Here is a 25,547-nt window from a genome sequence, read left to right as displayed (position 1 = left end):
GCCATCTCAGTTTTCGTTCCATAATTTCCTGGCTGATTGGCTTCTGTTTCGTCGTCCTTCAGAGTTCTTCATTTGTGATTTTTTTCATCTGATACTGAGGATTTATCTGAGGCAGCTGTTTATGAGAACTTGGAGTATAGATAGCAAGGTCTTAATAAGTCTCCAAGTTTCTGCACAATATCATAAGACCGATTTTAAAATGGTGTTAAATCTTCAAAGTTTAGTTTGGAGGGCAAGATTTCTGTTTCATAGAATCATAGAATCATAGAATATCAGGGTTGGAAGGGACCCCAGAAGGTCATCTAGTCCAACCCCCTGCTCGAAGCAGGACCAATTCCCAGTTAAATCATCCCAGCCAGGGCTTTGTCAAGCCTGACCTTAAAAACCTCTAAGGAAGGAGATTCTACCACCTCCCTAGGTAACGCATTCCAGTGTTTCACCACCCTCTTAGTGAAAAAGTTTTTCCTAATATCCAACCTAAACCTCCCCCATTGCAACTTGAGACCATTACTCCTCGTTCTGTCATCTGCTACCATTGAGAACAGTCTAGAGCCATCCTCTTTGGAACCCCCTTTCAGGTAGTTGAAAGCAGCTATCAAATCCCCCCTCATTCTTCTCTTCTGCAGACTAAACAATCCCAGCTCCCTCAGCCTCTCTTCATAAGTCATGTGCTCTAGACCCCTAATCACTTTTGTTGCCCTTCGCTGGACTCTCTCCAATTTATCCACATCCTTCTTGTAGTGTGGGGCCCAAAACTGGACACAGTACTCCAGATGAGGCCTCACCAGTGTCGAATAGTTTCTCTAGGTCAGCTTTAGAGTTACAAAGGCATGTCTGGCTTTCGCTGTTTTGGCTTTATGTCTTCATCTGTTCCACCTGTTGTACTTACAGTGCTGCCAAGATACATGAACTATCAGACCTCTTCTCCATTAGCTGCAGAAAGTATTCCGGGTGTTTCATGTTGTTTGTTGATTCTCATAGTATTAGTTTTCTTGGTGATATTTAATGGCCATCCCATCATGCATAGCAAACCCGATGAAAAAAAGTAGCTCTGTTAGTTTGTGTTTCAATGACTACATCTGTATAAAGTGTCACCAACATGCCATACAAATGGTGAAAAAGTTAGTGCATAAAGCGAGGACATGCAAATTCTTCCTCCAAATATGAAACGGGATTTAAAGACTAAGGCCAAGATTTGGCTATTGGTTTTGAAGGCCTCAGATTTTGGGTGCCCAGCTCAACCCACTGTAAAGGGTCCTGATTCTCAGAGGACAGACGCTGAGCACGATCTGAAAACCAGGCCCCTTTAAAGTGACTCATTTTTGGTCTCCCAAAATCTTTTGAGAAGCTTGGGCTCAGAGGCTGGATTGGCCTGCCGGAGAATGAACTAGATCACAAGTTCTCAGCATTGCTTTGGCCTGCAACTCACAAAATGGACGAAAAAATCACCCTGTGGCTTGCCATATCCCACCAGCCCTTTGGAAGGGATTGTGAGATTTGGGTCACAGGATGATTATTGAACATGTTGTGGCAGGGTGAGGAGGTGTAGAGATGTTGGGGGGAGGGCTTGTAGAATAAGAGGACAATTGGGTGCTTCTCCCACTCTACTCCAGCCTGCATACCTAGCTCCAGGGCAGGGACAGTGCTGGTCCCCCCGGCTGCAGTGCTGGCTCCTTGAAGCGCTGCTCCCATTCCCCTGGAGCTGAGCCTTGTGCAGGAAGGGCATGGATCTGAACAACTGCTCTGGAATTTGGTGGAGTCCTGGTGGGAACGAAATTTCTCTTTCCAAAGCTGCTGTCAGGCTTGGCCTGCACTTTAATTACAATTTAGTGAGCCCCAGAGCTGAAGCTTCCTGGTGAGTCAGTAGCTTGTAATGTATATTTTTTTTTAAAAAGAAAGAAGAACTGTGGGGCAGTAGCTCCGAGTGAGATTATGGAAGGCAGAGAGCTGTTTTTTCCTTGACGCTAAGATTTCCAGAGGTTCTTTACGATGCATAAAACAAATCCCACAAGCACATAGTGCCCGGGCAGCCTTGACTCCTGATACCCATCTCTTAGCAGTTTTAGCACTATCAGTGTGTTAGCTGCATTTTGTATCTTGGTTTGATCAGGGGAACAAAGACCTGGAGAAGAAGGTGGGAAGGAACAAAACTGAATGTTTGTGGAGCGGCATTAACCCCCAAGCAGACTTCTGCTCAGGAATCTGCACTGTGTCTAAATAGCAGTGATACTGAGCACATGCATCCATTGTAATTGTCAGAGCACTGTACAGACAAGTAACGAGTCCTCACAGCCTCCCCTGTGAGGCAGGAGGGGAAGGGTTATGGCCATTTTGTAGATGAGAAACTGAGGCAGGGAGAGGTGATATAACATCCCCTAGATCAGATGGTGAGTCAGTGGGAGAGCTGGGACAAGAATTTTGAATGGGTTTCCAAGACTTAAAGAGAGTGGGAGCACACAGGGGAGTCACTGCTCCCTATCTCCACTGCTCATCATCTGCCTTGGTTCCCCTTGGATTTGCTGCTTTCTGCTCACGTCCTTGGATCGCAGCACTGGGCTCTGTGTGATATTTAGCATGGATTGCACATAACGCCGAGTAAGTGCACCCCTCTCCCTCTCTGAAAAGGTGACTCAGCAACTCCCGGAGTATGGGGTGCTGTTCCATCGGGTGTCCCAAGAGAAGAAGGCAGCCGGAGGGGACACTGTCCTGGGAATCTGTGCCAAGGGCATCATTGTGTACGAGATGAAAAACCACACCAGAATTGCCAGTTTAAGATTTCAATGGAGGGAAATGGAGAGGATTTCAGCTCATGTGAGTGTGATCCCAATGAACCCTTACCCGTCCACACTGGGTTACTCCCCTCGGTCTGTTCCTTTGGTAAATACAAACATCTACTTCAGAGCCATGCTCAGAATCATTAGGCACAAGACATGCCCATTTTTGACCCAGTTCAAAAAACATTGGGATCCAGCTGTGGGGTGCTGAGCATCCCAATGCTTAGTGATGGTTGGATCTTGAGGTCTAACACACTTCTAGGAGCTGATGTTCACCCCCTGTAGGACTGCGTAACCTAGACCTGAGGAACATTATTTGTGTAAAACCTTTTTTGGACAAAAATGCAAATTGAAGTCAACCAAAACAGTTCACAAATTTAAGCCGATTTCAGTTGGGGGAGGGAGGAAAGGGTTTTTTGGTGGGGAAATGTCAGAATTTTTTGTTTTGAAATTTCCCCCAGTTTTCATAGATTCCAAGGCCAGATCTTGGAGAAAAATATCCTCTAAAACCATGTGAAAATGTGTTAACACCCCCCCAACCCCAGAAATGAAACAAAATATTTCATTTGACCCCAAATTAATTTTTTAATTTTTTTAATTCACTTTTTACTTTTTTGATTCAGCCACCAAACTGAACAATCAGCTAGTCACATGGCTCCAGCATAGCCCTCAGTGTGAGCCATAGCAGAGGGATTCTATCAGACAGCTGGTAGCCTGCTGCTCTAACCCATATCCATTTTTCCCTCCCCTCTCCTCTCCTCCCTCTCTGCCTTTCTCTTTTTTTGATCCCTCTGCTACTGTATTGGGTCGCTGTGGCAATTGTCCCTTCCTCTCCCAGATCCCTCTTTGTCCCCCTGCCTCTCTATACACTGATGTGCTATGAACAGTGTTATGGGACTGCAATACCACACCCCACCCTGCCATGGCATTCTGACATTAGAAGTGTATCAGCCAATCACCACACAGTCATCCACTCCCTTCCCACCACTAGCCTGCTTGCCCCTTTAATGCATTTGCAGTCTGCAGTCCGACTGGCTAAAATGTCATTATTCTTAGGTCCAAGTTTTCTGATGGCTACTGATCCTGCTGCCACTGAAGTCCATGTCAGAAACCCCACTGATTTCAGTGGATGTGAGGATAGGACCCAAATGCAAATGAGTGACACCCCACTCACCCATATCAGAGTTGTGGAAGGAGTTCATTGCACTTTCAGAGCATACACCCAGGGCAGATATATGCCTGGACAAACTAATATGATTCTATCGGCAAGCCTTGCATTCCTCCGGGAAATGTCCTGGGTGGAATATAAAGTGAAAGGTGCATTTTTATTTCCTTTAGAGAAAAAAGTTCACGATTGAAAGCAACTTCAATGGCAAAAAACACACGTTCGTCACCGACACGGCAAAGACTTGCAAATATATACTGGACCTCTGCTCTGCCCAGCACAAATTTAATGCCCAGATGCATTCCAGGCAGCTTCAGCAAGCTTCCTCTGGTGAGTGCCATAGATACTGTACGTCACACGGGGAATAGGCGAGGGCAGGTTTGGTAAGGAATGGAGGAGGCTCAAGGAGAGGAGAGATGCTGGTTGGGTAAGGCACTGAGCTGGGAATCAGATCTGGGTTTGCCATTTGGCTCCACCACAAACTTCCCATGGGCCTTGTGCAATCAGTTCATCTCACTCTGACTCAACTGTCCCTCTGTAATGTTTCCTGACCTCACAGGGGTTGGGAGTCTGTGAGGCTGAATTAACACTGGGAGGTGCTCTGGTGACGTGTGCCACAAAACTTGGTTGGTATGAAATCAGCTTTATTATACTTAGCTGCAGGAACTGTGCTGGGAATTTTGAGGACAACAGATCAGATCTAGCCCTGGTGCAAGCAGAGACATGTTCCATTGCAGTCAATGGCTGTTGTGCCTACTTGTGCAAGGGCTGAATTTAGTCCACTAGGAGTTTTTGCCTGAGTGAGGACCAAAAGTGAGGTTTACTTGGTCCTGTCTCAGCGCAGGGGGCTGGACTTGATGACTTCTCAGGTCCCTTCCTGCCTGACATTTCTATGATGTTATGATTATTATATAGCCCTCTGCATCCACAGCTCTCAAAGTATTCTGCAGAGGTGGGTAAATGTAATATATATGGGGAAACTGAGGCAGAGGTGAGAGGGAAATAACTTGGCCAAAGTTTCACATACCTCTGTTGATGTCAATGGAGCTACACTGATTCACACCAACTGAGGATCTTGCCCACTGACTTCAATGAAGTCATGCTAATTTCTGCCCATGCTAATTTCTGATTTGGCCCTGTGAGTCAGTGGCAGAGCTAGGAACCCTGACTCTCATACAAGTGTGCTAGCCATTAGGTCAGACTGCCCCTCTCTCAAGTGGAAGTGTTGCACGCCGGGCAATGAGGTTATATCACGGGCACAGAATGGTTAATATTTCCAAAATTCTTTCATAGGAGACAAAGTTCTTGTACAATTTAATTAACAGGAAATCACTCTGCAGAGGTGTCAGAAAGTAGCAGAAAGGAGGCTTATGTCTAGGTCCCTACAAAATTCACGGCCATGAAAAACACATCACAGACTGTGAAATCTGGTCGTCCCCGTGAAATTTGGTCTTTTGTGTGCTTTTACCCTATACTATGCAGATTTCATGGGGGGAGGGGGAGAGGAGACCAGTGTTTCTCAAATTGGGGGTCCTGACTCAAAAAGGAGTTGCGGGGGTGTGTGTGTGTCACAGGGTTATTTTAGGGGTGTTATGGTATTGCCATCCTTATTTCTGTGCAGCCTTCAGAGCTGGGTGGCTGGAGAGCGGCAGCTGTTGGCCGGGTACCCAGCTCTGCAGGCAGCGCCTCGCCAGCAGCAGCACAGAAGTAAGGGTAGCAGCGCCGCACCCCCCCCCGACAATATCCTTCTGACCCCTCCACAACTCCTTTTTGCATCAGGACCCCTACAATTACAACACTGTGAAATTTCAGATCTAAATAGCTGAAATCATGACATTTGCTATTTTTTAAATCCTATGGCTGTGAAATTGACCAAAATGGACCATGAATTTGGTAGGGCCCTACTTATGTCCATGGAACCCCCTGAGTTGTTGGGGTTCCTTTTACTTCTGATTTAACACCGGAGAGCTGTGATCAGTCTACAAATGAGACCTGAAATTGCACCATCAGGCTTGCTGAGCAACAATATTCTGTAATGAAAATGATTACATTCAAGATATGAGGGAGCAAAATTAATTAGGAGGCAGAAAAATTATAATGCAAGCCCTGATTACAAGCATTTAAAATCGCAGACTGTTCAGTCTTGTGCAAGCCATTAGCCTGATTGGCTGGGGCAGCAGATCCTGAGTGCAGAGTTAGCTCGTCCTTGTGGGTCCTCCTGGATGGGATTGGTTCCTTGAAGGTAGGTGGCAGTGACCCTTGTTCAGAATTAGACTCTCTTTGCAACCCAGTGCAGGTCTTTCCCCAGCAAGGCAGAATCCCTTCCACGCGAGTGGCTAGGAGAGCTCCCCTTTTACTGTTGTCTGGCTCAGATGCATCTGCCACATTTTCTGCAGATCTTAATGCAGCTCCCCACTCAGCTATCGCTATGGCAACTCTCAGACTTTGCTGAGAAGATGGACAGTTAACCCTTTCAACGCCTCTTAACAAATGCCTCTGATCAAACCCACTGAGGAAACGGGCAGCCTAGGTGTAATGAAACTAAAAAGCAACATTCCAGAGGGCTACAAAAATGTCTAGTAGGGAGAGGCACTGGAGATCAGGGTCAAACGGGAGGAAGTGGGGAATGTGCAGTCATATTGATTTCCAGCCCTCCGACTTGCAACCCTCATCGTCATGGCAGCAGGGATTCTGTTGTACTTCTAGGTATGTCCTTAACTATCAGCTGCCCCCAAATCCCCTTTAAGGGGTATTCCAGCCCACTGAGAGAGAACCTGAATAAATTAATATTGACTCGTCAGCTTTAACTTTCGTTGGGCCTGGAGGCGGGGATGTAAATAGATTAATAGAATTCCCAGGGCAGAGGCACCACTGGGACCATCTGGTCTGACCTCCTGGCTAACACAGGCCAAAGAACTGCCCCATAATAATTCCTACCTCAGAGCTTTTAGGAAAAAACATCCAGTCTTGATTTAATAATTGCCAGTGATGGAGAATCCACTGCAATCCTTGGTAAGTTGTTCCAATGGTTAATGAACCTCACTGTTAAAAATTGACACCTGATTTCCAGGCTGAATTTGTGTAACTTCAGCTTCCAGCCATTGGAGTGTGTCAGACCTTTCTCTGTTAAATTGGAGAGCTCATTATCCAATGGTTGTTCCCCATGTAGATACTTAGACCATGATCATCTCTTTATTAAGTCTATCACTATAATAAGGAATGTTTTCTAATCTTTCAATCATTCTTATGACTCTTCTCCGACCCCTCTCCAGTGCTGCAGATCCTTTATTGCTGCCCCCAAATCTGGCTATCAACAAGGAATTGGTGGTTTCTCTTAGAGGTGTGAAGTTAGATGTCGTTCACTGCCACCAAAATAGTCCCTTCTTCACCAGTACAGAGTGTGCAGGTGCTGAGGACCCACTCCCTGATCCCTCTCTGATGTTGTGGGAGCATGTCTCCTCAGATACACATGTGTTGGGCTGGTGGCCCATGACACAGGTGAGCATCAGCTGATCACAGCTGCTCCAGACCTCTGCAGACAGAACCTTCCAGTTCCATTGACAGATTTGTTAAATGTACATTTCAGAAATGCATTCAGGTTTAATGGGGCTGCACACTGCATCTTCCTTGGTGGAGACTGAATTTGCAGAAAAGTTCACATGAATGAAAGCCAAATCCAAATGAAAAACACAATACCTCCTATGATATAATAGAAAATGCTTGAAAACCCTTTCTCACACTCCAGCTTCTTGATAGGTTTAGGAATATCAGAACAACTATAGATAATGTCAGGCTTTTTGTAAGGCTGGCATGTTGAAAAGGCTAGACAGAAAGCAGTTCTGAACATAAAAGGCTGGAAGAAAGTCAGTGGATTTATCTTTTTCTCGTTTGCCCTTCTCCCTCAGAGGACAACAAGTTTATGGAAATAGTCAAATCAAATTCTGCTTATGCAACTCAGCACGAACATCTTGCCCTGATTCAGAGACTGTCCTGCTCAGAAAATGTCCTGTACGGGGCCAACCTGGAGCACATGTCTGCTGGGATGATGAGCAAGTCTTGCGATAACCTCAGTGTGGAAACCAACAATGGGATCGGGGACAAAAGCAATCTAGGCAGGTGAGTTTAAATTGGCTTTTTCCTCTGAATGGGACTAAAAAGCAGATGTTGGCTCAACAACCGGGCTTGTGATTATTACCTAAAACCTTTGTCTGACAGGGTCAGATTCTAGAACCCTGCATGGAGGTGCAGTGTTACTTTTGCTGATTTACTCTGATGTCAGACCAGGAGGGTCCTATTAGCTCCAATCTTGGAGCATATAAAGGTTTGAAAATCTCTGAGCCAGAGGGGACTAGCGGCAGACACAGAAGAGATCCTGTAGTGAGAAACCCTAGAAAGCAGCCAAATTTAGGAGAAAGCTTAGGTTGAGGTTTATATTTTATTGTTAAGTTAATAAAGGCAAAGAGAGAGGTCTCATGTGTGCATATTCTATATAGAGTATGGTGGGAACTCTGCCAATACGATAGCCTGGACTTGTGTGGTTAAAGTTACTTGGCCTTTTCTGTAGTGTCATACAACCCCACTTCGCAATATGCTTCCACCAAAGTGCATCCTCTCCCTTCAGATGTTAACTTGTGAGGCATTCCACCTAAAGTGATGACCCACTGCCTTGCTCCTGTGCTGTCCTCTTCTCTACCAGCTTGTGCCCTGGGCAGGGGACTTATTTGTTTAGCACTAGTTTCCTGCTCTACATCACATGGTCTAGTCATAATAACAATGTCCCTAGGCTTTGCTGCCATTTGGGCTGAAATTAACTATTTTGTTCCAGGTCACTGCAGACTTCTTTCAGGCCCCTTATTTCAGAGCTAGCCTGTGCCCTTTGTTAATATTTGTATTGTGTTCACGCCCAAAGGCCACACCCATCAGGATGGGTTTCTATTGGGTTAGGTGTTGTACATACACAGAGGAAGACAAAGAGAGAACAATCTAACAAGTAAGAACTTGAGTCAGAACTGGTGTCACGTTTGTTTCCAGACACAAAAAGCAACCCATTTACTTTCAGACTGAATGCCTTTCATTTTGGATTAAGGAAAACAATGAAAAAAAGAGACAACAAAAGTGAAGCCTTCATGAGAAAGCACAGTGTGTGTGTGTCTCCTCTGTGACAGGTAGTATTTGGCCTGAATGAACAAGGGCAGGGTGTTTAGTCTGGGGACGAGAAGGCGGAGTGGGGACATAACAGTCTTCAAATACATAAAATGTTGTTATAAAGAGGAGCGTAAATTGTTATTTTAATTGTTCTCCTGATCCACTGAGGACAGGACAAGAAGCAATGGGCTTAAATTGCAAGGGAGGTTTAGTTCGGACCTCAGGAAAAACTTCTTAACTGTCAAGTAGTTAAGCTCTGAAATAAAATACCTAGGGAGGTTGTGGAATCTCTGTCATTAGAGGTTTTTAAGAACAGGTCAGAGAAATACCTGTCAGGGATGGTCAAGATAATACTTAGTCCTGCCTCAGTGCTGGGGACTCAGTCCCTTCCCGTCCTTCTATGATTCTATGTTTAAAGGTGCAGTACATAGAAAACAGAATGAGAACTTCTCCTTTCATTGACATTACTACATGCACCAGTGTGTGGGTGGTTGCTGTAGCTGCACAAGGCTCCTGAGGCCTTTAAGAGATCTGAATGCCATCTGAAGTGCTATGAAGTAGAACAAAGCCTAGAAGAGAGAGGATCACTATAGAGCCCCCATTCCAGGGTAACAGAGTCCCACCAGACAAACTGTCTGTATGCTGTTTCAGGCAGTCTTCCATTCTGACTTGAGGTTCGGTATCACTTTCCCAGTGGCTGGTAAGGGAACCCAGGCCTGCCTGCTACTAAGGGTTCCAGCCCAGGGACCATATATGTAGCAATCCAGGTCTCAGACCCTGTTGCTGTTTCCCCAGACCCCTTCTACCCCAACTCTCTATCTCCTTGCCTATCTCTGGGAGCTTCCTCTGCTCCCCTTCTTGGCCTTTCGCAGGACCCCCCAGTCCAGGGCAGGACCCCAGGGTGTACTCTCCCCTGGATCTTCTTCTTGTCCCTGGCCAGTTCCCTTTCCATCTAGGGAGTGACTGCAGATCTCCTTCCTGCTCTCACTTCCTGGCTTTACACTCCTAGCCCAGCTCCTCCCCGGGCTGGGCTTTACCTGCCATTCATGCTTAGCAATTCCTGGTTCCCCTCCAGGTGCAGCATCCAAGGTTAACTGGCTGCTTCGGGCCAACATTAACCGGCTCAGGGCTTGTGTGGGGTGGACACCCCATAGCAGTCCTTTAATGAGCAGTTGAGTAGTGGATATCAATTGAAAGCTAATGCCAGCCAGACTAAGCCCAGCCTTCTCTGATAAGGAGATCTAGTGGCCTAAGCATATGTCCGGAGCCAGGAATTTCTCTGTTCCCATCTTGGCTCTGACCTGCTTTGGAAAGTTTTTTGAAGATGGAGAGTGCTGTTGTCTATTTGTTACATTAATGTCAGTCTTCTTTGTTGCTTCTAGCTCTTACTCTGGATTGTCCCAGTCAGAAGTACACATTAGTTTGAATGAAAAACAACGGAGCTATGATTATCTCTCTATCCATTCAACTCCAAATACAGCCAGCAGTGAGTATGCTAGATTGTGATGCACTCGGAGTTCAGCAGTGATCTGAAAAGGAAACATAACAACTGGCACCATGGGGCTCAAGGTTCATCGCATCTCAATGATAGCAGATCAGATGTACTCACTTTACAATGTAAAGGATCGTTGTTCTCACGCCCAGGCCTGCAAATTAACCCTGGGCTCAGCGACTCAAGCTGGGTTCTTTATTTTCCCTTCATTGACACTAGTAATAAGGGCCCGGCAGACCAAGCTATTCTTCCAGTGATGCCCCATTGTCTTCAATGAGGTTGCTTAGCTGTATCTAAAGGCCTGACATGAGGAGGCATAGGTGTTAGTGAGAGCGGAATTTGGCCTTCCAATGGAAATATAACAACATTTCTGTAGTTGATTCATGAGGTGGCAGAGAACGCAGCTCCCCCTTCTATGCCTGTGCTGGCACTGCAGGAGTAAAAAGCTGTAGAAACCGATGTTAGACACTGAAATCAGCAGCTCTGACTCTCAGACATGCCAGGGCAGATCTGATGAAGACGAAGCTGTCATTTTTACATAGCCCCTTTTCAGAGCAGAGCCACATTTTCAATGTCCACATTGCAGTAAGTGACGTGGTACGACAGGTGACTCCAACCAAAAAGCCATTGCCACAACTGGTGCTGTTTGGATCCCATGACAGCACCGGCCTCCTCAGCCAGCAGGAAGGGCATGGAGATGAAGGCCCCGATTTGAGAAAGCGCTTTGGCGTTTCTGCACTCCGCATGGCAATGCCTAACTAATTTAGAAGCCGACATCTCATTTTCAACAGGGATGGCAGCCAAAATCCCATTGACAATCGATGGGACTTCGGCTGCTAAATCTGCTAGGTGTTGCAATGCTGAGTGTAGAAAAACCTAAATGACAGGTTTAGAGTAGCAGCCGTGTTAGTCTGTATCTACAAAAAGAACAGGAGTACTTGTGGCACCTTAGAGACTAACAAATTTATTAGAGCATAAGCTTTCGTGGGCTACGGCCCACTTCATCGGATGCATAGAATGGAACATATAGTAAGAAGAACATATAGTAAGTAATTAATTAAGATGAGCTATTATCAGCAGGAGAAAAAAACTTTTGTAGTGATAATCAGCCATCTTGATTATCACTACAAAAGTTTTTTTCTCCTGCTGATAGCTCATCTTAATTAATTAGCCTCTTACAGTTTGTATGGCAACTTCCACCTTCTCTGTATGTATATATATATCTTCTTACTATATGTTCCATTCTATGCATCTGATGAAGTGGGCCGTAGCCCACGAAAGCTTATGCTCTAATAAATTTGTTAGTCTCTAAGGTGCCACAAGTACTCCTGTTCTTTTTGCAAAACCTAAATGTCTTTTATGACCCCAGGCCTTAGGCGTAGTGGGATTTGGATACTTAATTCCCATAAACTCCTTTAAAGATCCCAGCCTGGCCCAGCCCCCTTACTGCTATTTATTGTTTGTATTATCATAGCACCAGTCATGGACCAGGCCCCCACTGTGCCAGGCACTGTACATTTTTAGGTGTATTTCAGTAGCGCCTAGGAGCCCCAGTCATGGACTGGGACCATCTTGTGCTGTACAAACCCAGAACAAAAAGGTGGTCCCTGACTGTCTAAATAGAAGTGGTCCCTCCAATTGAGGGGAAATATGCATAGGTGGGACATTGTGGGAGAAGCTTGCACTGTAGTGCTTACCCGTTCTGTAGATACATACAGGATGCCAGTCTCCAGGGCTCTCCATCTAGCACCTCTCATCTGCAGCATATTAATGTAAAAAAAGGAATAATGATGTTGAAATTAAGCATCTTAACTTCTAAACACCCGAATGGTCAAAGAATGTCATGTCCTCCCCTTGTCTGCACTTGTCTGTTTATTCCAGTTGTTTTGTTTCTGCAGCCCCGGGTTCCCCAATCAGTCAAGGAGAGAATATGCTGGCTGGATTAGAAAGAGAAATCATTTGTGTCACTTTAAAACGAGATCCTAAAAATGGCTTTGGTGAGTAAGGGGCATGAATGGTATGTTTGTTACCAGGACTGTCCGAGCATGTATATAGGCCTTTAGATTCTTTCTTTCTTTCTTTCTTTCTTTCTTTCTTTCTTTCTTTCTTTCTTTCTTTCTTTCTTTCTTTTCAATACAATTTTTAGACATCTATTTATTTAAATCTATTTAAATCTGGTGAAAAGATAAGCTGTTTCCAGGTTGGGTATCAGCAGTTACAGAAACGTTGTCAATTTGTCTCTATCCAAAGATATTTGCTGTGTGAAATTGGGCAAGTTGGTAGCTTCCTTGAGCTTGCTGATCCCATGTGACTGCCAACTTTTGCATAGCACTTTGAGGTCTACAGGTTAAAAATGGCAAAGCATCATTATTTAGCCACTGTTTTTCAGCAGGTGTAACCAACACACAGAAGTTTATGGTGGACTAATGGAGTAGGCATTGGGTGTAGAACCAAAAGTGCTAGGTTCTGGACAGACATCTGTCACCTAGGAAATGTGATTTTTTTTTTGTTTAGCACTTTATACCAACATGTGACACGAATGCATGCATTGTGCAGTTATATATGTAGCTTACTTAGCTGCATAGTGACTATGCAACCTTAACTTGGGTATTATCTGACTTTTAAATGCCTGACTGTACAACCTTAATATTATATTATGTAACACACTGGCAAACTGTGTGCTGCATCCACTATTAGTTATTGTCCCACTAGAGGATAGCAGCCTACTACTGCAGACAGCTAACACAGTTACTCTTTGAAGTCTTAAGTGACAGAGATCTGTACTGAAAGTTCTGGGTTCAAAACCAGCTGACAACCCATGTGGGGAGTTCTTAGAGTATGTACAGAATTATTATTTAGAGCTAAGCCCAAAACTAAACCCTGGATCCAAACAAACTTGAATCTTGTGAAAGGTCTGGTCTGGATCCAGACAGCACAGCTGTGTGGTCTAGTGGTTAGAGCACTGGCCTGGGACTCAGGAGATCTGGGTTTTATTCCCAGCTGTACCAAGGGGCTGCAATCGCTACCTGGCTGCTTGCTGGCTCTGGCCACTTCTTCTGTGGCTCTGCTCCCACTCCCCATGCTGCCGCCCAAAGGAAGTGAGAGCTAGGTCCAGGAGGCAGTAGTAGCGCCGAGGAAATGGATGGAGCCAGTGGGCCAGCAGTCAGTAATCTGTCCCCATCCTGCGCATGTCCTGGAGGTGCTTCCTCTGCCGCTGCCCGGATCCCATTCCCCATGCTGCTGCTTGCTGCGTGGGGCAGTGAGAGCATGGCAGAAGGATGAGCACCTCCAGGGAGGCACTACCCACCTAGACTTTTCCTGCAACCCACTGATGGGTTTGGGAAACACTGGCTTCTATGACTTGGGAGCATGGCTCTTCATGGCCCTGATTCAGGAAAGCACCCCTATTCAGGAAGGGCACCTAAGCACTTGCCGCTAAGTCAGTGGGTCATAAGTTTGATTGATAAAGGTAATAGAGTTGATGTAATATACATAGATTTCTGTAAGGCAAGATTGATTTGGTACTGCCTGACATTTTGATGAAAAAAACTAGAACGATATCAAATTAACATAGCAGATATTAAATGGATTAAACACTGGTTAACTGATAGGTCTCAAAATGTAACTGTAAATGGTGAATCATCATTGAATGGATCTGTTTCCAGTGGGGTCCCCCAGGGATTGGTCTAGTGGGGAACAAATATTTAATAATCAGCTCTTCAGTCTTTAACAGAGAAAGGTCTAACACGAGTCAACAGCTAGAAATTGAAGCTAGACAAATTCAGACTGGAAATAAGGTGTAAATTTTTAACGGTGAGAGTAATTCACCATTGGAACAATCTCCACCACTGACAAATTTTAAATGGAGATTGGGTGTTTTTCCAAAAGATCTGTTCTAGGAATGAATTTGGGGCAGTTCTCTGGCCTGTGTTATACAGGTGATCAGACCGGATGATCACAGTGGTCCCTTCTAGCCTTAGAATATATGAATCTATGGGGAAAAAAAGTGCATACTTAAAGTTAAATGTAAACTGAAGTGCTTCCTGAACCAGGGCTTCGATGAGGCAAAATCAAAGAGCTCCATTCCCCAGAGTATGCAGATAACTTATGGCAATGGAAAAGATGCTTTTGTTCTCCTAAGGTTCATTTTTCTAATAATACCAGCTTTTCCAACTTCTCATGCTATCTCATTTTTGCAGGTTTCGTAATTATTGGAGGAGAAAATGTGGGGAAATTAGACCTCGGAATATTTATCGCATCAATTATCCCTGGGGGACCTGCAGACAGAGCTGGGCATATCAAACCAGGTCACTGTCCCCAGTTTTTAATTAGAATTCAAATGCTTTCATGGTTTAAAATGAACTGATCTGGCCTTATTTCCCCCCCCCTCCCCCCCGGATATGTTTTGTTTTAATCCTGTTCTTAGGGGGACGACTCATCTCTGTGAATAATGTTAGCCTCGAAGGTGCTTCTTTTAATACAGCGGTTAAAATTATACAGAATTCTCCTGATGACGTGGAACTGATCATCTCTCAACCCAAAGGTACAATAGGGCTTGGGAGGTGAATGGTTTTATGGGCCATGGGAGTGGTTGGCTCAGGGCACTGGTAATGGGATACCTTTGGAGGCTTTTGCCTCTAAACTGCAGGTTATAATTCAGCCCAGGTGGGTAGTGAGTGCACGTGACCAAAAGTAGATACCCTGTCCAGCTGTCCAGCAGCCACTGTGAAATGAGCTGATGCTCGAAGGACCTGAGCCTGCACCACAAGAGTCAATGGGAACTTGGCCATTGACTTCTATGGACTCAGGATTGATCCCACTGTCCAGTTCTTAGTCAGCAGGTGTCCACCTCGCAAACCACCCGTCTCAAGTGGCCAAGAAATGAATGTGCTATAGAGATGGTTACAAGCAGCAGATTAAAACTAACGAGGGCCCAGATGCACCATGCTTTGCATTCCCAGAAAACATCAGTCCCCCCCATAGATACCTTAAACTACATCCTCCAGGTCTCTGACTCATCCTCTTTGGCTCTCCTCCATCTAATAGATCTTTCCCTGTGGCAGTTCAATGACAAGACAGAACACAGCTTTTAGCAAGCAAGCAGGCTGGTCTCTGCCAACAGGCTTCTCCTGTCAGCTTTCCACCTTCCCCTTTATTCTCTCTCTCTCCCCCCGCGCATTACATTCTCCAACAGATAAAAGGAATACACTGGCTTTGTTTAACATTCTTATTTACCAATTTCTATCTACCGCATTCCTTGCTCTCGGGCCTTGAGCCCAGTCCTGGGAGGCTTCCCATGGTTCATATCATCTTGGCGAGATTCCAAGGTTGATGCCCTTGGATGGAGCAGTGTGTGCACTACTCCTACACAACACTCCGGGTGTGCCCTGAACGTTGCCAAGCGCATAAACCTTTATGAATCCTACACTTTCCCTCTCAGCATTCCCATAAGGTCTTGATGTCTCATAGAGTAACTGCTGCATCAGGCATGGATCCCAGCGTCCAGGTACTCAGGAGCTCATATACCAAGGTGAAGGGCACAGTATAAGAGCCTGAATAGAGGAGAGTAGAAAGTTCCTCTCTTAATCCACTCTTGGTGCTCCCTCTAGGGCAGTGTTGAGGCACACTGGAAAGGCCCTGTTGTAAAGCTTACACGGTTGCTACCGGCTGTGTGCTTTACCTGTTCTGTGGCTATAAGGAGATTCTGTCCCCGAGGCTGTCAGACCAGCAATCAGTTCACTCAAAAATGGAAAAAACCCAACAACAACAAAGTTTTGGACATGTGAAATCATAAAATCCTAAAGATGTTCTGATATCTGCATTGGTTAAGAAAAGGTGCTTACCTTCAGCAACTACAGTATTTAATAAATAGTGATTGTATCAAAAAAGATGATAGGGATAAGAAATGTTTATAGCTTGTTAAAGCAGTTGCATTATCAATCAAAATAATTAAGACTGAAATGTGATTTCCCTCAGAAACCCCATCCACTCTTGCCCCTTTCAGGAGCTAATACATTTCTTAGAAATTCTTTTTGTGCTAAAAGTTTCCATGCTCCATCTTAGTGCAAGGACAAGGCTTATTCTATCTAAAGTTTCAGCAAAATAGTCTCTGAAATTTTTGAGTCCTGGAAGGGTGAAATGAATACATGTGCCCCACATTTTCTAAGCAGAAATGCTTATCTCCACAATGGCTGTATCAATATTACTCAAACTTAGCTTGTTTTGTAGATCTCGTTGAGATTTCAGGACCTAGCCACTTTTGAAGTTGACTATTCCTCCTGTGCCAATACATAATAATATATTTCTCTCCAGATTTTTGCAGCTGGCAATGTTTGTTTTTGTTCTGTTTTCATAGACATATCTGAAGAAGGACTGAATGAGGAGAAGAATTTGTCAAGAAAAAACAGCACTAGTGGGTCTGAGATCTCTTGTGCAGACAGTGGAAGAAAAAGGATTCAAGACTGTCATACAGCACCTTCCAAAGAACAAGTCATAAATACAGATGAACTCAAGAAGGTTCTTTCTTGGAATTTAGCACCAAAATTGGGTCCCAAGATTCCTGTTCTTTCAGTTGACAGCTTGGATATGGCGGTAACCACAGTTTTGCTACTGCTCAGCTGTGACACTACGTCAAATAAAGAATCATAGAAATGTTAGTGGAAGGATCCATCCCCTTGCACAAAGGCAGGATTAAGTAAACCTAGATCATCTCTGACAGGTGTTTTTCTAACCTGTTCTTAATAACCTCCAATGATAGCGATTCCACAACTTCCTCAGGTGACCTGTGCCAGCTTAGCAAGCGTTATAGTTAGGAAGTTTTTCCTAACACCTAACCTACATTTTTCTTGCTGCAAACTAAGCTGATTCCTTCTTATCCTACTGTGACGCTTCCCGGGGTACCCAGAGTTGTGAGGCACCTCGCTACCACTTGCCCTTAGCATGAGGAAGCCCTGTCCTTTGCCTGCCATGAGTCAGATCCCTGACTTCACCGGCCACGGGCAACACAAGCACTCCACTCTAGGCCTCATAGGCCCTGCTGTCACTCTACAGGTTTGCGATAAGCACACTCCAACACTTGAGCCTGCCGAGCATCTCCCTGAAGTGTCCAACCCTAGGTCCACTGGACACTCACAATATTTGCGGATTTGCTGCTTCCAAAGGAACAATACACCCCAGCATACCAGTTCCACCTCAGATCACCGCTCCACTTAACACACAGCACTTAGTGAAATCAAGTATAAGTTTCTTTAACAAAGCATGGAGATTCAAGTAATAGCAAGTAGACGTATTAGAAACAAATGGTTACATATAAACCAAAATCATAACACATGTTCTAGAACCTAGATTTAATTAACAAGATATTCTCATGTCTGTAGAGTATTGTTCACCCAAAATCCTTGCAGCGTTTTAGATCCAGGTTTGGCTGTGACCCTCCTTTCGTGAGACAGACATGCTGTCAGCTTGCCTCCTAGGTGAAGGACTCAGTGTGTTTCCTTACACTCCAAGATATACGAGAACAATCCTTTGTCTTTATTCATAAACAGGACACCCGCTGCTGTTTGTGTCGTCTTGTCAATTTCACAATCTCACATTTCATCACTTGCTCAGTATGCAAATAGGCATACATTATGAGGCATACAATACACAAGTGGATAGGCAGGGAGACAGGTGTCTGTTACCTCCTGCCTGAAAGGAACATTTCCAAGGTACATCACCTCCTGGTGACCTGCCTTAACTCAAAGACCTTGAGAACATATTTTCGTTATCGATACATAATTCCTTACATATTATCCACACATACATTTTGCAACGATTACGATGACCAGTGGGCTACTGGCTCTCGGTAGACACTTCACATGCCACCCCTCAGTGCACTCTTGTGCATATATCTGACCCAGGGGATCCCTGTAAAACCTATGCACCCCTTGTGCCTTCTGCCCATTGGCCCTGGGTCAAAAAATGAGGGGGAAATATCAAGGGAAAATTTTGCTTAAAAATCTTCTGATTTTGTTTATTAAAGTTTTGAATCTCGGAAATATTGGCCAAGTCTAAAGCTGGTCAAAAATTGGGGGTGGGGGGAGGTTGCACAGAAATGTTGTTGGGTTTTTTTTCTATTTTTTCTGTGAAAATGTCAAGATTTTGATTCACATTTTTCAGAAAATTTCAAACAGCTCTAGAAAACCAGGCAGAAAATCTGACGGTTCTAGCCTTGAATGACCTCCCCATCTGTCCGTAGCTTACATGTTTTGAGCCACCTTTTTCTGTGAGTGACGCTGGTGTAAATTTGGAGGAATGCTGTGGATATAAGTGGTGTTACTCTGGATTTACGCTGGCGTAAATGAGAGCATGATTGAGCCTTTCACTTCTGCTGGAATATTTTTCGTGATCTCCCGTGTAACAGTCTCATTCATGTTTCTATTTTGAGATAGGAAGCCAACTCCTCCCACTTTCCACCGTCTGCCGAAAGCAATTCAGATGAAATCTATTCTGTGGAGTTGGTTAAAGAAGGCGGGACTCTTGGAATCAGTGTGACTGCAAGTACAATTGTTGATCGTACAATGCACCCTTAACACTGTGGCATTACCCGGTCCACATGGCATAGTGCAGCTCTAGAGGAAGATGGTACTGATAGCGATACCTAGCACATGAATTTCAGCCTGAGATCCCATTGCTTGATGAAGTGATTATAAACCGTGGGTTCTAGTCATCCCGATTCTCGCCATCAGAACGCGGGCTGAGGGGCTGCAGTGTCAGAAAGTCAGCCTGGATAAAGGTCACAGCAGCATAAGCACTCTGAAACCCTAATGCAGCTGAAGGCTTGAAAGTGTCAGGGTATGCCAGGGAGGGGCCTGGCCAATGCATCTGGGAAATGCACCAATTCAGAGTATTCCCTAGACAGTGTCTGCTAGTGGGCTATCATGGGGTCTCAGCGGGGATGTAATGTTTCCTTCCCTAGTTCAGAAGCTCCAGGGTGGGCAGAAATGGCCATGCTGCGTGTTACTTCACTGGGAGATAATACCCCGTACTGCATCAGGGGAATTAATCGATCGTCCACATAGATCCAAGGATCACTTCACCTGCCACTGAAATGCAGCTGCCACTGGGGTGGAAAACAACAGCCATTTAACAGTGTGTCATAGATTTCATAGAGTTTAAGGCCAGAAGGGACCACTGTGATACAGAAGCAGATTAGGGGTTTGTAGGGCCCTGAGCCAGAGCAAGTGGAGGCCCTTCCCCACCACTTCTGCCTGCAGTCCCCTCCCCTCCTCCCAGCACTCCTGATGGGCAAAATGGGGTCAGGGTTTGGCCCACCCTCTGCCTGGCACTCCTGCCAGGGAGTGGAGTTGGGCGCGGGGGCTTACCCTGCTCCCCAGCAGGAGCGCCAGGTGGGCAGAGCTGGTCAGGTTGTGGGGGTGCCCCAATTGACATGGACCTGGTTAACCTAGTGGCTAATCTGCCTCTGCTACGATCATCTAGTCTGACCTATGTATAACACAGGCCAGAGAATCCCATCCTGTGGCCTCTATACTTAGTGAGCCCAATAACTTGTGGCTAAAGTATATCTTCCAGAAAGGCATCTAGTCTTGTCCACTTGAAATTGCCTGGGGATGTGGTTTGGCAGAATGGAATTAAGCGAGTTTGGAATTTCCCCGGGGACTAACATCTCTGTTCTTGTGGAAAGTGCCATAGGATTGTGAATAGCTCCAAGTGGTCAGGAGTCACGACCTTGTTTTTATGTTTCCTCTGAAACATTAATAGCTACTGTGTGCATTGCACAGATTTAGGGAGTTGGGGCTGTTAGCAGGCTTCGAGATGTAACCACATTCCCAGTGGCATGGGGAGTGTTTATGAATGAATATGATTAAACAATTGTGTGTAGCCTTATCGATCTTCACAGTGCTTTACAGAGAGAATAAGACATGGCTGTTGCTTTGAGGAGCATGTTACAAACTAGGCACAAAGTGGGAGAGTAGTATCTGTTTCCAGTCCCCCCCTCCTAATTTTAAAAATATGTAATTTCTGAAGCCATTGTTGATTTCTGAAAAAACTCTGTTTAGAATTTGCTTGGCAACACATCAAAATATGGCTTTGATTTTATCAAGGGAGGAGAAAACCATGCTCAGGCACTAAAGTAAATGATGGGTGAATATTTTGCAGGGTGGGATCAACACTAGCGTGCGTGATGGTGGAATATACGTGAAGTCAGTTATCCCCAGAGGACCAGCTGATAAGGATGGACAAATAAAAAAAGGTAGGGCATTTGACAGTACGATTCTGTGCTGCAGAACTAAATGTTTGGCTCTGCGTTCTCTCTAGGGGTCTTTGAAATGTGTTAACCGTTACTGGTTGGAGGGGCAGACAGCTATGAACTTCCAGCTGTCTGGAATTCAGAATATGCAGTCCCTGTAGCTCACACTGGAAATACCTAGTGTCTTTTTGCAGATCAGGGACTCTACGTAACCACACATCTGACCAGTGGTTCTCAAATATATGTTCAGTGACTCGGCTCGTGAACATCTTTCAGTGTTGCTTTTGGTAACTAGGTTACATCAGTGCATAATTTGAAGGGTCTCTCAGTACAAGGGCTATCTAGGAAGTACGGCAAACAGCAGTAACAGTACGCAGTTGTAAAGCCTAACTCACCAAGATCAGTCACAATTGGCAAAGTGCTAGTAGCTCATTCCTGTTCGATTAAAATGCCAAAGCGACTTGCCCCGATTGTTGTTTGCCTCAGGTGATCGGCTGCTGGAGGTGGACGGGATCAGCCTCTGTGGCATCACGCACAAGCAGGCTGTGGAATGCCTGAAGAAATCTGGCCAGGTTTGTAGAAGGGGAGATCTCAATGATGGAGCAAGGGGCTACTTCATGTGAGTCTGGGTGGCAGATCTGGGCCCAGGAACATTTATTTTCTGCTCTGTTGGTTGGAGAGAAATGAAAAGCCGATGCTGACTATGCAGAGTGTCAGGGGAACTTGTCCATCATCTTGCTAGGTTGTCAGGCTGCTTCTAGAAAGGGGACGTCACAAATCTGCAGAGCCGTGTCCAGCTGCTAAAGACAGAACGGACGAGAAATCTGTGATCGTTTCCTTGGCAATGCCCTTGTCAGCCGGTCCCAACGGCTACTCCTTTGCAACAGATGGTGAGTGATGATAAAGGCACCCGGGGTGTCTTCCTCCCACTTACTCATTCCCTTCTGTAAGAAGTGAATGGAAGATCATGTGAGATTTGCACTGGTCACAAAAAGATATGCCAGAATATTTCCTGTCGATTATACAATGTAAACTACATATTGAATAAATAGAAGTATAACAGGTGATGCTAGTCTGTGATTTAAAATAAATTTGTTATTTCTGAAGCATTTCGGGTGCAACTCAGATACACCAGCTAATTTACACCAGTGTAACCCTACTGAGGTCTGTAGAGTAATTCCTGGTGTAAGCAAGAGCAAAATCAGGCCTAGCAGGTACTGTGAGTGGCGCTTTTTGCTTTATCCCCTGGCTGAAGCACTACATGTGCACAGTTAATTGATCAAGGAACAATAACGGTTCCCTGTGAAGGGGTGCACCGGTCAGGATGGGGCAAACAGCCCCTTTCTCCTCCTCCACTGCATCCTCATGCCAGGGGCAGCCAGATGCTGCCATGAACACGAGGACAGAGTGGCCATGTCACTCTTGCCAGAGGAGGAGTGCCTGGGGTGGGGGTGTGGCCTATGATGCACTTACCCTGCCAGGAAACCAGAGGTGAGGAGAGCTGTTACTGCCCTTCTTTGATGGTCTAACAAGGGGTGGGCAAACTTTTTGGCCTGAGGGCCACATCGGGGAATAGAAATTGTATGGCAGGCCATGAATGCTCAAAAAATTGGGGTTGGGGTGTAGGAGGGGGTGAGGGCTCTGGTTGGGGGTGTGGGCTCTGGGGTGGGGCTGGGGATGAGGAGTTTGGGGTGTAGGAGGGTGTGCCATTCTGGGATCGAGGGGTTTGGAGAGTGGGAGGGGGATAAGGGCTGGGCAGGGGGTTGGGGTGGGGGAGAGACTCAGGGGTGCAGGCTCCGAGCGGTGCTTACCTCAAGCGGCTCCCGAAAGCAGTGACATGTCCCTTCTCCAGCTCCTAGGTGTGGAGCAGCCACCGACCCTCAGAGTGGGGTCATGCCACGGCTTCAAGGAGCCACGTGGTGTGGCCCTGACCCGGCGCCCTGACTGGAGCACCAAAGGGGGGCCGAGCCGCATGGTGCAGCCCCAATCTGGTGGCCCAGCAGAAGCCCGTGGGCCGTAGTTAGCCCTCCTCTGGTCTAGTGGGTCCCTCTCTCTGTTCCCCCAGAAGCACTCAGTCTGCAGGGTGTCCGCACCCTCCGGCTCCTTCACCTCCTTCCCAGCACCCCTCTTGATGCAAAAGCCAGGATTTAGCCCTATATGTCTCGGGAGGAGGGCATGTCCCCCTGTCTAGCCTGGAAGAAAACAACAGGTCTGATTCTGCTCTCCACGGCCCTAGATTTACTCTAGTGCCCCCGCCCCCCCTTACTCCTGACTGATACTGGTGCGAGTGACATCTGATTTAGTCTCAGTAAATATACTATAAATCACTACTGGGGTCCGTGAAGTATTTACAGGGAGCCCAGACCAGGTGCAGATTCTGTCCTCATCTGCCCCAAAGCAATGTTCCTCTCAATCAGTGGTCATACACAGGTTCGGGTTTACTATACCTGGGGATTCACATGGTGGAACAGAATGCAGCTCTGACCCTCTGAACTGAGTCAACACTGCAGGGCTCACAGAGTTGAAAGGAATAAAAATGTTATTTTGGTCATTACCGACAGCAGGCTGCCTCTGCTGCAAACCAGGTGCGGATCTGCTGAGGCTGAGGGCGTTGTATTTATATAGGCACTTTTCAGAGCTGAACGGCACTTTATGGGATGTGTGTGCCATGGAGCACTCTCAGGTTCCTGTCCCTTCTTTGAAAAGATAACATGTTTGAAGTCAAGCTGACGAAGAACTCCGGAGGCCTCGGCTTCAGTTTTCTGCAGATGGAAAGAGAGGCTTGTGAACACCTCGGAGGAGAAATTGTGAGGATCAAAAAACTGTTTCCAGGGCAGCCAGCTGAAGAGAATGGAGAGATTGAAGTCGGAGATGTCATTTTAGCTGTTAATGAGAAACCTATTCAAGGACTCTCGTATCAGGTACCAAGCAGGGCTCTGAATGGGCCTCCCTCTGTGTAACATATTAATTAAGTGTAAATGAAGTTTCACCCCACTATTTTATGCTTGCCCAAAGGGTTCAATACAATACTGAGTTTGTATAAAATCGTTATGCAGAATTTCCTTCACTATTTAATTTCCTTGCTCTCCACTATTGACATACAAAATATGTTGGCAAACACATACCAGTTACTTACTGCAGTCTGTGTTGCTTTTAGATATGAGTTGACACGCTTTCCCCTTGGGTTCACGTGTGTTTTATAATGTCATGCTAAATACCAAGTGGCAGATTCTGGTCTCAGGTTGTAATGGTATAAAGTTGGAGTAACTCCTTTGTCTTGAATGGGCATTACTCCAGATTTACCGCAATAGGTTTAGATTTGGATCTCAGTTCTATCTTTATTGTTTATTTTTCAAAATATAATATTTTCTTTCCTTGTGAAATCACCTGATAGACCTACATGAATAAAACCATGGTTAATGAGGATGCCTATTGCTGAACAGGGTTGATGAGTAATGTTATGTAACTCTCTTATTGAGAGCATAGCAGTGTGGTTAAATGGTTAGAGCAAGGGACAGGGAGTTAGAAGATTTGCATTCGAAACGCAGTTCTGCCATTGATGCTTTATGTGACCATTAGCAAGTCACTTAAATTTTCCATGCAGTGGTTTCCTCATTTGTAAAATGAAGATAATAATATTTACATACTTCGAGCTTCTCTGATGGAGGGGGCTATATAACTGTATATTATTGTTTTACTCGTGTGCTATGTTAAAAAATGACCTTGTATAAATGACACCATAGAGTTCCGTATTCACCATGTTGCACTGGTTTCAAGTTCAGATCTGGTAAGGTGACATTTAAAAGTATGGTTTGAACAGCCAGCTGTGCAAACGCTACCTGGGATTTGAGAGTCAAACTGGGTCCCCTCCACCTTTGCATCATCGCCATAAGAAAGGGTTTGCAGGCCAAATTAGTCTTCCAGTGGCACTTGAGGAAGCCCCAATTTCTTCAGATTATGCCCTCAGAAATAACTGTGTAGCCCAAGTGGGCTAACACTGGCGTCACTCAGGGCATAAACTGAAGGTAGTGAACGTAATCTGGCATACCCAATCTTCCCTGCCACTACTGATGGCCAAGACGGAGAGAGCCCACCTTGACTCTCAGATCCCAGGCTGAGTTTGCACAGCTGGCTGTATGAAAAACCATAGTTTGATTGGCAAACGGGGATGCTCTGACCCGGAAATCAGTGAGACACAGGGAATATGGAACCCCAGCTGCCATATTCCATGGTAGAATCACACTTTAAAGCCTCTTCCATGGCTCTTCCAGTCCTCATCCCTCTGAGAGCGAAGCATTCTGGGAGGGGGCAGCAAAGTGCTGACAGCTTGAGGGATCTTGAGGCATTCTGCCTTGTGTATGGAAGGAGGACTTTCTGGCAGTATGCTCTGTAGTTCCCCTTATTGCTGCCCCCAAAGTGCACATCCTGCCTGCTGCTGCTGACAACATGAGTATGGGGGGCTGCATTCCTGGCGGGCTGTCCGAGGCCCTCACAGTGCTCAGACAGGCCCCTCTTGCCAGTGCAAATATTCCCCTACATAACTAGAGAACAAGTTTGAAAGGGGAAAGTGGCGTTTTTCTCTTTTCTGCATTTCCAGTTTTTAGCCAGGGCAGGAAGTGGGAATGGCTCGAGGGAGGGGCTGTTCCTGCAACATCCTCAGTCTGGTTAGAAGCAGGCCGTGCTAGAAATCCCCCGGGGGAAGCCTACTCAGCTGAGCTTCAA

General features: G+C 45.7%; 1 protein-coding gene across 1 annotated transcript in view; it reads left to right on the top strand.

Moving 5' to 3' along the window:
* Window positions 1–25,547, top strand: part of FRMPD2 (FERM and PDZ domain containing 2) — a 176,520-nt gene that overhangs the window by 92,117 nt on the left and 58,856 nt on the right. The window contains exons 16-28 of the mRNA XM_074958563.1: window positions 2,626–2,811; window positions 4,113–4,269; window positions 7,845–8,055; window positions 10,467–10,570; window positions 12,475–12,573; window positions 14,776–14,883; window positions 15,003–15,119; window positions 16,932–17,167; window positions 19,006–19,110; window positions 20,735–20,828; window positions 21,312–21,397; window positions 21,568–21,715; window positions 23,532–23,746. Coding sequence (XP_074814664.1) covers window positions 2,626–2,811; window positions 4,113–4,269; window positions 7,845–8,055; window positions 10,467–10,570; window positions 12,475–12,573; window positions 14,776–14,883; window positions 15,003–15,119; window positions 16,932–17,167; window positions 19,006–19,110; window positions 20,735–20,828; window positions 21,312–21,397; window positions 21,568–21,715; window positions 23,532–23,746 — 1,866 coding nt within the window. The remainder of the gene's footprint in view (window positions 1–2,625; window positions 2,812–4,112; window positions 4,270–7,844; window positions 8,056–10,466; window positions 10,571–12,474; window positions 12,574–14,775; window positions 14,884–15,002; window positions 15,120–16,931; window positions 17,168–19,005; window positions 19,111–20,734; window positions 20,829–21,311; window positions 21,398–21,567; window positions 21,716–23,531; window positions 23,747–25,547) is intronic.

The sequence above is a fragment of the Natator depressus genome, chromosome 7 (genome assembly GCF_965152275.1).
Source record: "Natator depressus isolate rNatDep1 chromosome 7, rNatDep2.hap1, whole genome shotgun sequence".
Taxonomy (NCBI): Eukaryota; Metazoa; Chordata; order Testudines; family Cheloniidae; genus Natator; species Natator depressus.
This window is presented reverse-complemented; position numbering and strand designations above follow the sequence as displayed.